This window comes from Poecilia reticulata, linkage group LG6, assembly GCF_000633615.1.
Source record: "Poecilia reticulata strain Guanapo linkage group LG6, Guppy_female_1.0+MT, whole genome shotgun sequence".
In the NCBI taxonomy this organism is placed as follows: domain Eukaryota; kingdom Metazoa; phylum Chordata; class Actinopteri; order Cyprinodontiformes; family Poeciliidae; genus Poecilia; species Poecilia reticulata.
Window position 1 is genome coordinate 17199564 of NC_024336.1, and position 12835 is coordinate 17212398.

Consider the following 12835-nt stretch of genomic DNA (forward strand, 5'->3'; position numbering starts at 1 on the left):
TGGGGCCTACATACCCATGCCCAGGTCCAACCCATGTACGGTCAGCCCATGCTTATCTCATGTGGGTTGAATGCGGTTAGCACACATGGGCTTCCCATGTGGGGCCCATGATACTAAAACTACATGGGCCCCACATAGTATTTCCCATTTCTGCCCCATTCACAGTTAGCCCACATTACTGCTGAATGGGGCCCATACATTTAGCCCACATGGGCAAGCCCATGTGGGTCCCATTTTAGGTTACCATATCGGTCCCATACAGTTAGCCCAGATAAAACCCATGCCCACTCCTAACCCATGTAGCCCACATTAAACCCAGGTGGGGCCCACCCATGCATGCTGGCTGGGAACGCTGCATTAGTAGGCAGGCCGGGCCAATTGATGTCGCATTAACACTGGCAGCGAATGACGCAAAAAACACTAAACACTGAACTGCGCTATGTTTGTAATTTGTGAGAGTGAGACCCATGCGAGTTACACAGTTTTCAGAAAAAGACAGATTGCAAGTAAACACTGAAACATGAAGCCGCTGTTTGGAAATGTATCCACTCTGGGACTTGTTTTCTAAATGGTCTTTCTGGTCTCGGTAGACGCACAGCCTAAATGACGAAAATACGTTCAGGGACATACCGCGTCCTGTCTCTGTGTGGACGGGGCCTTACTGAGCTCCTGAGAGCAATTACAACATGTTTGCGGAAGCTGTATTCATGCCTAGGTGCTTGATTTTGTGCAGCTGTGGCCATGGAAGTGATTGTAAACCCTCAATACAATAATTTTAAAGGGGAGGTAAACACCTGTAATATTTTATTTCAGATTTTTTTTTGTCTTTTCTTGTGAATTTGAGTTTTTACTGAAGGATCTTTATTATCATTTTAGATAATGGTGGCAGTAGTGCACACTGGAGCAAACCTGCATTTAAAATAAATTCTTAAATGATCAAAACTCTTAGCTAAACAGACAGTTTATAGACTGACCTAATTAGGCTTAGAACAATTTGTATTGGTATTAGTAATTTTATTGTATTCTATATTAGTATTTATTTGTAATATAATGCAACTGTTGTTAATGCAAAAACTTCACAACCTTATCTGCGATCTATTCTGTTTTCTGTTGTACATAAATTATCTTTACGTAAACTTGAGTTGACAGTTAAATTTTATAATTTGAGACTCCAAATTGGACTTAAGTTGCAGTCACATTTAGACTACATGGATTTATGTCTAAAAATATACAGCCATCATAAAATTCAACATCATTGGATTTTCTTTTTGGCATTACTCAGTGAAAAGTAAAATATGCTTCCACAAGTTAAATGTCAATATTCCTCTTTCTTTAATGAAACGTATCGAGTCCGAGTTGTTTTTAGGTGCGCTTCTCCCCGCTTAAATTTTTTTTCTAAAGCATTTTTCATCCTCAGCTCTTCTCTTCTGCCTCCAGTGTTTCTTCCCGTCATCGGGGTTAGACCTATGGAAGCAACCTCAGCGACACGCAGCTGTCAGGTGAAGAGCAGAATGCAGAGCAAAGAATAAACCTAATCCATAATCAACAACAGAGCCACACACACAAACATACGCTCTCACCTCACCATAGACATATGAATATGTATGCACCAAATGGCGTAAGGACAAAATACACACTTTGCATTAAATAGCCTAAATGCCAAACTGTCAGCCTGTCAGGAAATAACTGGAAACCACCTGGAGAGTGATGGGGGTGGTACACACACAAACAACTGCACACACTCACTCACAGCAGCTTCTGTAATTGCCAGGCATGACGCACACAACGTCAACTACTTAAGCTGCAATTTTAGCAATCTGCAGGCAAAGAAAGGAAAGGTGCAGAACAAACATTTGCCGTCTTTTCGCAGAAGCAGAGCGAAGCACAATTACGTCCCCTGGTAAAAGGACAAGCTTTTCATCTTCTTACCTGTAGTTAACTCTGATTTTTTCTTGTTCCTTCTACCGAATCATGTCCTTCCTTTTGTCTGCCTTCTCCGTGTACACTCACCAATCTTTATTTACTTCTTGCTAAACATTATCAGTGTCTCTTCAATAGAGCCACAACTTTTTCTGTACCTCCAACAGCAAAACAAACGGAAGAACCGCAGCATGCGCGTTCCAACGCTTTTATCTGAAATTTGCAGCCTTGCTTCACACCGAGGTGTTGCGGGTCTTCCCATGTGAGTTTAATTAATTTTTAACAGAGCCGGGCACAGCAATATCTTCCTCCCAAGCACGAGAGGGCATTTGTACGAAGTGTCCCTGCTGTCTGAGCCCGACTGCCCCATGCTGTGTAATCGCAATGAGGTCGTTTCAATTTTTCCCTGACTATTATCTTCACTGAGAGATTTTCTGTTTGTTTTTCTSTAAGCCATTTTACTTTCATTGTCAGGGATTTCTAAAAACGGGAGCTAGAGTGCGTTCTTTGGCGGAGCACAATAGATTTGTTTAACAAAAGGAGTAAACAAGAGAAAGGAAACTCCATGCCCCACAATCCATCATAAAGCGTACAAACCCTTCCGGCTTTTTCTGCGACATACATTTACGCCGAAGATACAGAACTTCTTTGCTGTCAAGTATCTGATTTGTCAAAGATCTTCAAAAACATTCAGAATATTTTTCACAAGAAGAGAGATGTTGACGGTGAGAGCGACAAACGCATATACAGGGAAGGTAAAGTTCACACAGCAAATATTTGATGCAAGTAAAAGTATACAATCTGCCCCAAAATTACAGATTGTAGTCCAATACAAACTTTATTAAAAAAATTTCCGTCCGCTTGTTTGCTGAACATTTTCTCCTCACATGTCAATGCCTTCTTGGATGAGTAGACCAGAAACACATGGATATCAAATGTGAAAAGCCAGCACTTCAAGCATGACTTGATGGTACTTTCTATACGTAGAATTTGACCTTTCACTTTAGACTGACTCCGGCCCTGCTGCTATTAGATCAAACTGTGGTCAAAGTGAGCAATTTATGCAAATTACAACAACTATCTGTGAAACACATTGAACTTAACAGGGCTGCTATCGAAGGTCAGCAAAGCTGCTTTTGCCGTTTTCTTTTTTGCATCGTGTGGTATATTGAAAGTTCATGCTATGTGGGTCTAATCATGAGGACATTATGTAGCCATTGTCTAGTCAAGTCAGAGTTGGCAAAAAAAGAAAAAAAAAATCACAATCACTTACCTACTATGACTTGTCTATCATACTTTCTGTTTTTTGTTGAGGAACTTTGATTCAGTTACAACCCTAATGGTAACTTTAACTGGTATTTATCATCATAACATCTAGTGCTACATGCTTTTCCAGCTATCAGACATAAAAACATGAGCTAAAGTTGTTTGACCTTTGAAAAATATAATATAATTACATAATTAAGTTTCCACAGAAGCAGCTTCAAGACAGAATGAAACATCATCTTTAACATCAAATGAGAAGCAATGATGTGAAGATAAAAAAAAAAAAAAAAAACTTGGGCAAACACACACAGATGCATGCACACAGTCACTAAGAGGTCAAGAACTGCAGGAACAAAGAGCCTCTAAATGGGCACATTAATTATAGATGAAGAGAGATGCATTTATACAGCTGAACACAAAAATCTTAAGGGTATGCCTTGTTAACATGCATACACACACACAGAGACACATGCACTCATCAAATGAAAGCACAATGCTTGCACAAAATGCTTCCAAATGAAGCACTCTTATCCATATTCATAAAGAGTCCAAGAGTATTCTGCATAGACCATAAATTGAAATAAGCACCTTCTGCAATGCATCGCTTCTACCGTTTATAGTAAAACTATGATGATGTCTTAGTTTGCTGCAGAATGATGAGGACAAAACATTTGAGCTGTCATCATTCTAAGCTGGCTAAATCTATCAGTTGCAACTTAGCGAACACATGACAAATCAGACAGGACAAAATAAAATGCAAATCAATTTCATAAAGATTCCAAAACAAACTTTCTGACACATTTTAGCGACTTTAGCAAAGTGCTTACAGAGCAGCCGAATATTTGAGCCTCGGGGCACAAGCTTGATTCATTTACGGCGCAGATTTCATTTGAGTTCTACAGAAAAGCTTTAACACCATCAGGCAGGTTTAAAGTTTGGAGGCAGGTTATTGAAAAAAAAAAAAAAACTGCCAGCTTTCCTTCACGACTCTTATCTTGCCAAGCACATTTCCTAAAGCTCTTGCTTAAATCAATTCTGAAGACGACTGCATTTTATGAAATAAGATATATCGCCGCCTTCCTCTCAGCTGGTCTTCGCTGCAAGTCAACAGCTGCGCCGCAAAATCGTAACCATTTGGAATTGATGTTGAACCTTCTTGCAATCTTTAAATCCTGCAGCTACTGCCTGTATGTTCTAGCTGATGGTGTTTTTTTTTTCTTATAATGGAGCGACAGTGGTAAGATAATGTAAAATAACCTTTGGAATCACCCATTTTTCTTTTCTGATCTGGTTATAATACATAGAAAATAAATATGCTAAAATACACAAACAATTATAAACTGAAATCAAACTAAAAACAGCTGTACTGACCACCTTTCTTGTGTAAAATTACCAAGGAGAGGATTGGTTGCCGAGGCCATTTCTTCATGCTTCATTTAGTTGCATGTGCTCATTTTTGTCTGCCGATCAAATCAGCGCAGAGACTGAGCGAACCTGCGGCAGGCAGCCAACCGTGTCTATACAGAAGCTTGCTCAACAGTGGAAAATGCTCCATGACAGGAACCAAAGGAAATCAGCCTGGGAAAGTAGCGTTATTGTTCTGTTTATTTTGTTAAAAAGGAATCAAATGTGAATTACTTTGATTGACATGTTTTTCTTATGGTATTCTTTTTATTTTCTTTATTTGCAAAGAGCCCAACAGCCTCGGTGAGATTTCACATCTCAGTCACTTAACTTTATATCAGCTCCAGTCGACTAAATTCAGTCTTTTGAATTTGTAATATTGTATGTTTTGATGTAGATAGGACGGTAGTGATATATCGTGACCTGTTTACTATAATTTGCATCATTTTTACCATCTTCACACCTACTTAACTGACATAGACATTAAAGACAAAATACAACCTGATGTTTTGAAGACAGATTCGTTTGAAACCGATTAATTCAGTTTGTCTAAAAAAACACAACTGAGGTATTTCCACAAGTGTTATTTTATGTTATGTATTGAAAGAGAATGTTCCCCTTCAAGGCATTTTCAATGGATTTTTTCCATTTCTAAATACCAGACCTTGAAGATTACACATCCAACACATCCCTCCACAGCAGCCTAATATGGTTTTTTATCTATTTATATTATTTATACCAACTAAATATGGAGTGAATGTTAAATAACTACAAACTATCTTCCTTCACATCCTAATTCTTTCACACTTCGAGGTGTTTGGATGACACCCGAGGCAAGATGAAACTTTCAGGTAGACTGCCTGTCAACACGAGTGGCAAGAGATCTGATCAATTGAGGGTTGAAGAAGAAGAAATCAATAATAAATTGCCCTTCCGAGCCTGAGATGATGAATGAGTGTAAACATTTTTTTTTCTTTTCTATAGAGAAAAGTTAAACTCCTGAGCGAAAGGTTTAAGATGAACCAAAACATGAACATGTTTTGAATACAAACATGTTCAAATCTTATTTGAAAGGCAAATACTTTTATTGGTGTCAGGGGAGAGAAATAAGTATTCGTATTTATTCCCAAGTTAAGATGAATATTGGCTTTTACAAGCAAACTATTCCTCTGTAATGTTACTTTCAGTAGTATATACCTCTACAGTTTTAACAGCTAAATATGGGTTTAATAGCTTTAATAGCAGTAGGATAGCACACATTGCATTTCTTCTTTAAATAAAATAAAAATCATAATTCTAATTTGAATTCATTTTTCCAATTGGAAAAAAAAAATCAATGATTGGAATAATTATGTCTCCCAGTCATAATTGCCTCAACCATGGCACCTCTAGCCTTTACTTCTCCTTTATAATAAGCAGGTGGGTCATTCACAAAAAAAAAAATTTTAATTTCTTATTGGTTAGCACTCTGTTTATCGTGTAAAACATATTTTAAATCAACAAGGGTACAACAGCTTACTATAGCAATACCAGGAATGCTTCATGGTAAGATTCCCTTTTTAAAATCGAATACTTTCCTCTGATTAGCATATGTGCACGACAAGTGAACCAGAATCACATGCAAAGTCTGTACCTTCAAGCTGTCACATAGCAGCACCAGAATGTATTATAATGACCTTGATGATGACATTCCTTTTTTATAGACAATTGTATTTCCTTGAATAATAATATGTGAATCATAATATTGTAAAAGTGAGTMTGTAGAATTGTAGTTGCTCAGCAGGGAGTCAAGTCACAAAATTGTTATCAAAGATGAACCAATCAGGCTTTTCAAGCCCAGTACTTATTTCTATTGTCTTAGATGTTGGCCCTGCATATCCAGATTTTTTTTCTTCTTTTTTCCCCAAAGGGTTGTGATGCATAAGAAAACAAATATGCTGCTGGTTCTCAGAAAGAGGTAGAAGTTTTGAATCTCAAAGCAATGCGGGGAACACACGATCTTTTCCAGTGCACGCCATTAGTTGATGCTCTCATCCAAAAAAAAATGGAAAAAGTTCTCAGATTTGATTCAATTAATGAACTGAAACATAAAATCTGGTTCTTCTCCTGTCAATCATTGACCACGAATCAGTGGCTGACAGGAGAGTAAGGGAAAATTTGTCAATTAATTTATGCATCTCTAATAACATGCAATGCGTCTATGCCCCGTGTTGTAAATGCCTGATTGTGTTCACGCCGACAGCATTGCAACTATCTAAAAATCAAAATTTCAAACTCCTGATTTAAAATTATAGCAGAAATGAAAGCTAGGAGGTTTGACTGCACAGTGGACTCAAAATGTAATTCAAGCTGTGGCCTCCCTGAGCAGGAAATGTCCTTAAAATCCACAGCAGTTGGTGAGAACAAAAAGCTAAACTGTAAGATTTGCTTGAGGTAAAACAAAAATGCCTAAAGTGCTTTTTTATATTTTATTTTCAGGTGCCCTAATATCATTGCTTTAAATCCAGTTGAAAGAAGGTGTAATTTGAGACACTGGTGAGGTAATGCAAAAGTTGCTGGATGAACCTGGTCACAGGTCTACTCCCTGCTTATTAAAGAGCACAAATATGATTCCTTCTGCCATGATGTGCTTCTCTACACACAGATGCATAAAACCTTGCTGCTGCCGGTTAGTCAGAGAGATGTGGGTGGTGTGCTGAATATGCATTAAGACAGGAGCATCTCTGATAGTTTCAGCGTGAGGGAACAAAACAAAATGTTGCAAGAGAGAGAGAGAGAGAGAGAGACTCACTGCCGCCTCGTCCTCCCTACTGTCACTGGTGTCCTCGCTCTTGTGGTGTCCGGCTGAGGAGCGAGTGTCCCTCTTTCGGCTGGCGTCCGTCCCGTCCGTCTGTCTCTCTCCATCTGGACAGGAAAAAAAAAAAAAAAAACTAAACATTAAACTGCTCAGTCAGCCAACTATCATCATTATCTTGACAAATGTCATTGCCTTTGTTATCCCCATTATTAAAATCATCATCTTCATTTTAATCATTGGCATTAGTGGAGACATTTACTCAGTCACGTTTATTAACGTCAGTACATTTAAAATTGCAAACATTATCGTTTCCATCTTTACCGCGGTCAAAAATAAATTTGTGTAAATGTCATTTCTTCCCAATTATCAGACAGGAATAAACATTTTCAAACAAAAGAATAATAAGGTGGATCAGTTTGTGTGATTATAATTAGAAAACAAAGCACCAGAGTAAAGTAAAAAATAATAGTCTAGACAGAAAATGTGAGGAGGAGGAGGAGGAGGAAGGGTAATATAAAAAGGAAGTTTTCAACAAATAGCTTCCCAGGAAATAAAACTAGAGTGTTGTTCTGTCACAGATGGAATATGAGGGTTTTGATGCATAATGGTGACAATTGCCTTGGCTGGAGGTAAACAAACAATACTTATTACGTGTCTAGCCACGCTCTTGAAAGTGTGTGTTTCTGTCGGAGGATCGGTTAAGAAAAAAAAAAACTAATGATCTCTCTGTGCTGCCAGCAAACACAGACACACACAGTTATGGATGGTCAAACTAAAGCACAAATCGATACAGGATTTTCTGCAACTTATGAGGGTCTGGTTTTACAGAGCAACAAGAACCAAATATGTCCCCATAAGAGTTGCTGTAAACATTTGCGGCGCATATAAAAAAGGGGAGAGTCCATTCCCCATTCAGTCCAACCTCTTTTTATTTGTATTTGACTTCATTTGATCCCATTTGGCTGACATGGATCAGGAATGCACAACGCTGTCGCTGCGAGGAAGGGATTCAATAAAAGATGGCGCCTGTGCTGTTGACTCCCTCATAAAAAGTGATGGCGACCGAGTGTGTGAGGCGTGGGGGTGACTTTGTGCTCTCCTAAAGCTGAATGCATTACAGTACAATTGGTTCATTACTGTCTGCCTGACGGTGGTGGCTGTAGTTTACACACACACACGCACTTTAAAGAAGAGTGGCTTAGCAGGACCTCACGCACACACACACACATGCACACGCACACACACACACACACACACACACACACAAACACGCACACAAGGGAAGTGAATGTGATTAAAAGACAAAATGGGGAGAATGGGTAGCTATAAAGCATAATGAGCACTAATAGTTTTCCAATATGTTCCCTTAACAACAAGTCTGAGTGGGTTGAATTGGATGCAATGATTGAAGAAGGGGTGGAGTTGCGGGGAGACTGTTAGAGATTGAAGGACAACCACAGTGTTGTTGATTTTTCCTCCTCACTTAGACACAAAAACAATGAAGTACAGCAGAGAGACGGTCTAACCAAAGATGCAAAAATAATTGTTTTTGTTTTTTTTTATTGCATCAAGCTACTATTTGAAAGTTTCCAGCAAATGCAATCTGTACTAATGATTTCCTTTCCACATTTGCTTGGAGATCATCTTGCCTGTCCTCCTCCGTTTCCAGACAGCTGTAATCAGATATGCTTTGATCTGAGTAAGAACATTTACAGCTCACAATAAATTACCTATCCATCCCCCCCGTAATCTCTTTCTCTAAAAAAGACATGTGATACTATCAAATAGAAATTAGTAAAAAAAATAAATAAATAAATAAATAAAAACACTGAGCAAGTTTAGATTACAAACATGGTAACTATAAGAGGTTTTACTCCGAAAGCTGCCCAAATTAACTTTGGCTYGTGAAAACGTCGACTTATGAGGAACTCATGAGTTTTAACTTTACGTTTAAATACTCTTTTCCCAAAATTATTTTTAGGCCAAGCCGATGTGTGAACAGTTTCCAGCTTTCACATCAGTGCTTTATGCAAATCATGTGGCGCCAATAACTTTAAAGTGCAGACGTCAAGGCAGCTTTCAAATAAGTTTAAAAAATTTGTGAGGAGAATTATGATGGCAGCTTCAATTAAAAGGGCCATGGTCTCAAGTTGGAAAAGGATGCACTGCCAACTCTCATGCAGCTTGAGTTGTTGTATTGGTTTGCAACATTTCAAGAGAAAAATAAGAGTTCAAAGATGGTATTATAGATTACTGAGCCTAACATTTACGCTATAGTTTATCCTGACACTAAACCTCCTATGAAGAGTGAATGTATCGTCCTCAAGTTGAGAACCTCCAAGTAAAGTCACATTTAAGAAGACAACTGAATTGTTTTAGGCACTTGGTGAGGTGGATTAGGCAGAGGGTTACGTGGAGAAGGCTGCATTATACTAACAGAAGAAGTCATCAGAAGGCAGGTAAGCAATTAGCATCAACTAGGACATAATCAGCAACAAACTAAAAAAATGACGTGACCTTAGTGATGCGCAGTTCATATTATGTGGTATAAGTTATACATACTCTCCTTATGGCACTCCCACAAACAGCCTTTTGATCATCTGGAACCTCTTTCATAACTTTTATCCACATAACCGTCACTAACTGGTTGTTTTCTCATGTCTGACGATTCTCTGCAAACCTGGGGAGTCAGTACTTTAAGACTCAGCCCATCTGATACAAAAACAATCCCAAAGTCAAAGTCACTTCAACTTCTTTTCTTCCCCATCATGGTGTGCAATCCTCTCCATCAACCCTCAATGCACCCTCAGTGCATTGACTGGCCACTATTTGATTGGTAATTCGCCATTTATGTTGACTATTTATGTTTACAAGAACCTGTCATCTCCATTAGGCACATAACGTGTGCCTAATGAAGTGGCCAGTGAGGGCATCCCTTATATTCCTTTAGGTGAAGACTACATTAATTTAACTCAAGTCCATCTAGCAAATCATTTTATGAAGAGCAAGCCATGCAGAAAAGGGAAAGATGTCTTGCTTTGTTCTTTCACTTTGATTTAGTTGTAAAAGGAATCCCTTGCATGACAAAACAAAACCCAAAAACATCATTTCAAACACACTTGAGAATAACACACAGCTGTCCTAAGCTCTTAAAATCTCTAGAAATCACGACCTGAAACAGCAGCCAGGTGTCAAAGAGTGAAGGATCCATAAAATAAGGATGCGTTAAACCGATAATTCAGACATGACATATTCTTCAATTATGAAGCAAATATTTACGAATCATCACAATGTTAGAATATTTTGTTGAACAATCTGAGTCTCTGTGTTTATCCAGGGCTGTAGAAAACTAAACTTGATTCACCGTAACAGAAAATGTCCTCCGACTTGTTCACTCAAGTTCTTCCAACAGTCCAAAAAAAATCTGAAAAAGCTGTTTGTGCATTTGTGCACGTTAACGTGAGCATCCTGGAACATGCATCAAGACTCTCTTGATTTGTTTATGTGTGTATCTGTTCACACATATAAAAACGGGAATTAAGTTCGGATTTTCTCCTGTGTAGCTTTACTGATGTCTTCGTTGCTGCAGCCACACATTTTCTTATATTCCTTGTTCAGTACGTTTGCCTTCAGCGGAGCTGCAATGCATGACTTTCATTCTCAGTTTATTGAAACCAAGTTTCAAAGAAAAGGACGCACACAAGGACATCTCACATGCTCTCCGCAGCAAGCTAAGTCAGTGCCTGCTCTGTGACAAGACTTCCTCAAGCCTCTATACTACCTTTAATGAAGTAATGAAGAGCGGACTGGCAGGTTAATGGAAGCCAATTGACTACAAGCTCTACCACCAGCGGGAAACCACGCAGCATACTAATGATTAAAGAGTCACCTGTCTTATGTTCTGCTTAATCAGTTCATGGCCTCCAGTTCCAAACAGGCAGAAATATTTAATGTGCAGATGAAGTGATTGAGTGCAACCTTCGTCAACTTTGAGAGGACACAGGCGAGCTCGCCGTTTGAAGCTTTTTGTAGATTGCGTCACAAAGGCCAAAACTCGGGGGAGGTTTTATAGAAAAAGTTTACGTGGGGGAGGCATCTTGGTGCACACACATTTAGGAAAAAAACTTTTCTCTCAGGTTCAGCTGTTTTTAAGAAGAGAGTAATGAGTTTGCCTTGCCTGGCATGCCTTTAAAACTACTGGTATTCTAAACTTTAAAGAGTTCACCCGACCGCAGCTGTCAGAGCTCACATCAGAGTTGAGGAGGTGTCAGGTTATACGTATATATATATATATATATATATATATATACACGTGTGTAGATCAATGTGCTTGTGTGCATATGCGCACAGCATATGGAAATGCTCGTGTACGTGTGTCTGCACGAATGACAAGAACACCGGGTTTACTGTGAGGTGGTTTTTCTCTGCATGCTAAGTGATGAACAGCAAGGTGATACAGCAGTATGCTAATCACAGAATCAGAGAAAATGCTGCGGCAGAAGCTGAAACTATGGCAAAGAAAGAGATGGAAGAAAAGCAGGCAGGATGTTGTTGTGAAGCATAGGTTCTTATTTCATTATTTTAAAGGGGAGAAAGTAATTTATAGCACAATCAAGTAACTACGTTATGTGTAGTTCTTATAAAAAGGCTGTATATATATCAAACATGACGGCATTCGGTTTTTATGCTCCACTAATCAGGAACTTCCAGAAAAGTGCAAAAACAGTGAGAACACTGAAGTTCCTTCAAATCAAGGCTAAAAACCAACTTGTATAGAGTTGCCTTTAATTTATAATAAGTGGAACATCGGTCATAATATTTGATGTATATTTGCTGGATGACTTTGTTGACGGCATTTGACAAAGTGTAATGTTTATTGCTCATTTAATGACTGGTTACTGTGTGGTCTTTTTATGGTGTAAAGAGCTTTAAACTGCCTCGTTGCAAAAATGTGCTACACAATTCAATTTGACTTGACTTTAAAAGTGTAATCTTTCAATAAATAAAAAAAGAATGGCAGCCATACAGAGATTTTTGTGCAAGAAAAACTAAGGCATTCAGACGAACTACTTTTTTCTGTGATAATTATTGAGATTTTGGAGATTCTGGCATGGAATAAGAGGTGTTAAATGCTGTTAAAGGACCATCTGGGGACATGCATTGTAACTACCTAAGGCCATAAATGTTAGTGTTTAGCATTTGTTTATACTTAACATTTGTCCCCATGCAAATTGACAATAAAAGAAAGGTTTACTGCACCTTCTCCATATTAAAAAAAATAAAATCAAACTCCGTGTCTCTGAGCGCACTGCAATCGATTCATAAATGAGCATCAATGGGTTTAGTTTGAACACATGTGATGAACCCAAGTCAATGAAAAATTGATAAATAATAACCGGTTGTCCGGAAGCCATCAGGACTTGTTCTTTGCAATAATCCCAGTAAGAG

At 38.5% G+C, this 12835-nt stretch overlaps 1 protein-coding gene across 1 annotated transcript in view; it reads right to left on the minus strand.

Moving 5' to 3' along the window:
* Window positions 1-12835, minus strand: part of b4galnt4a (beta-1,4-N-acetyl-galactosaminyl transferase 4a) — a 157503-nt gene that overhangs the window by 99539 nt on the left and 45129 nt on the right. The window contains exon 2 of the mRNA XM_008411542.2: window positions 7382-7494. Within this exon, the coding sequence (XP_008409764.1) occupies window positions 7382-7494 (113 nt within the window). The remainder of the gene's footprint in view (window positions 1-7381; window positions 7495-12835) is intronic.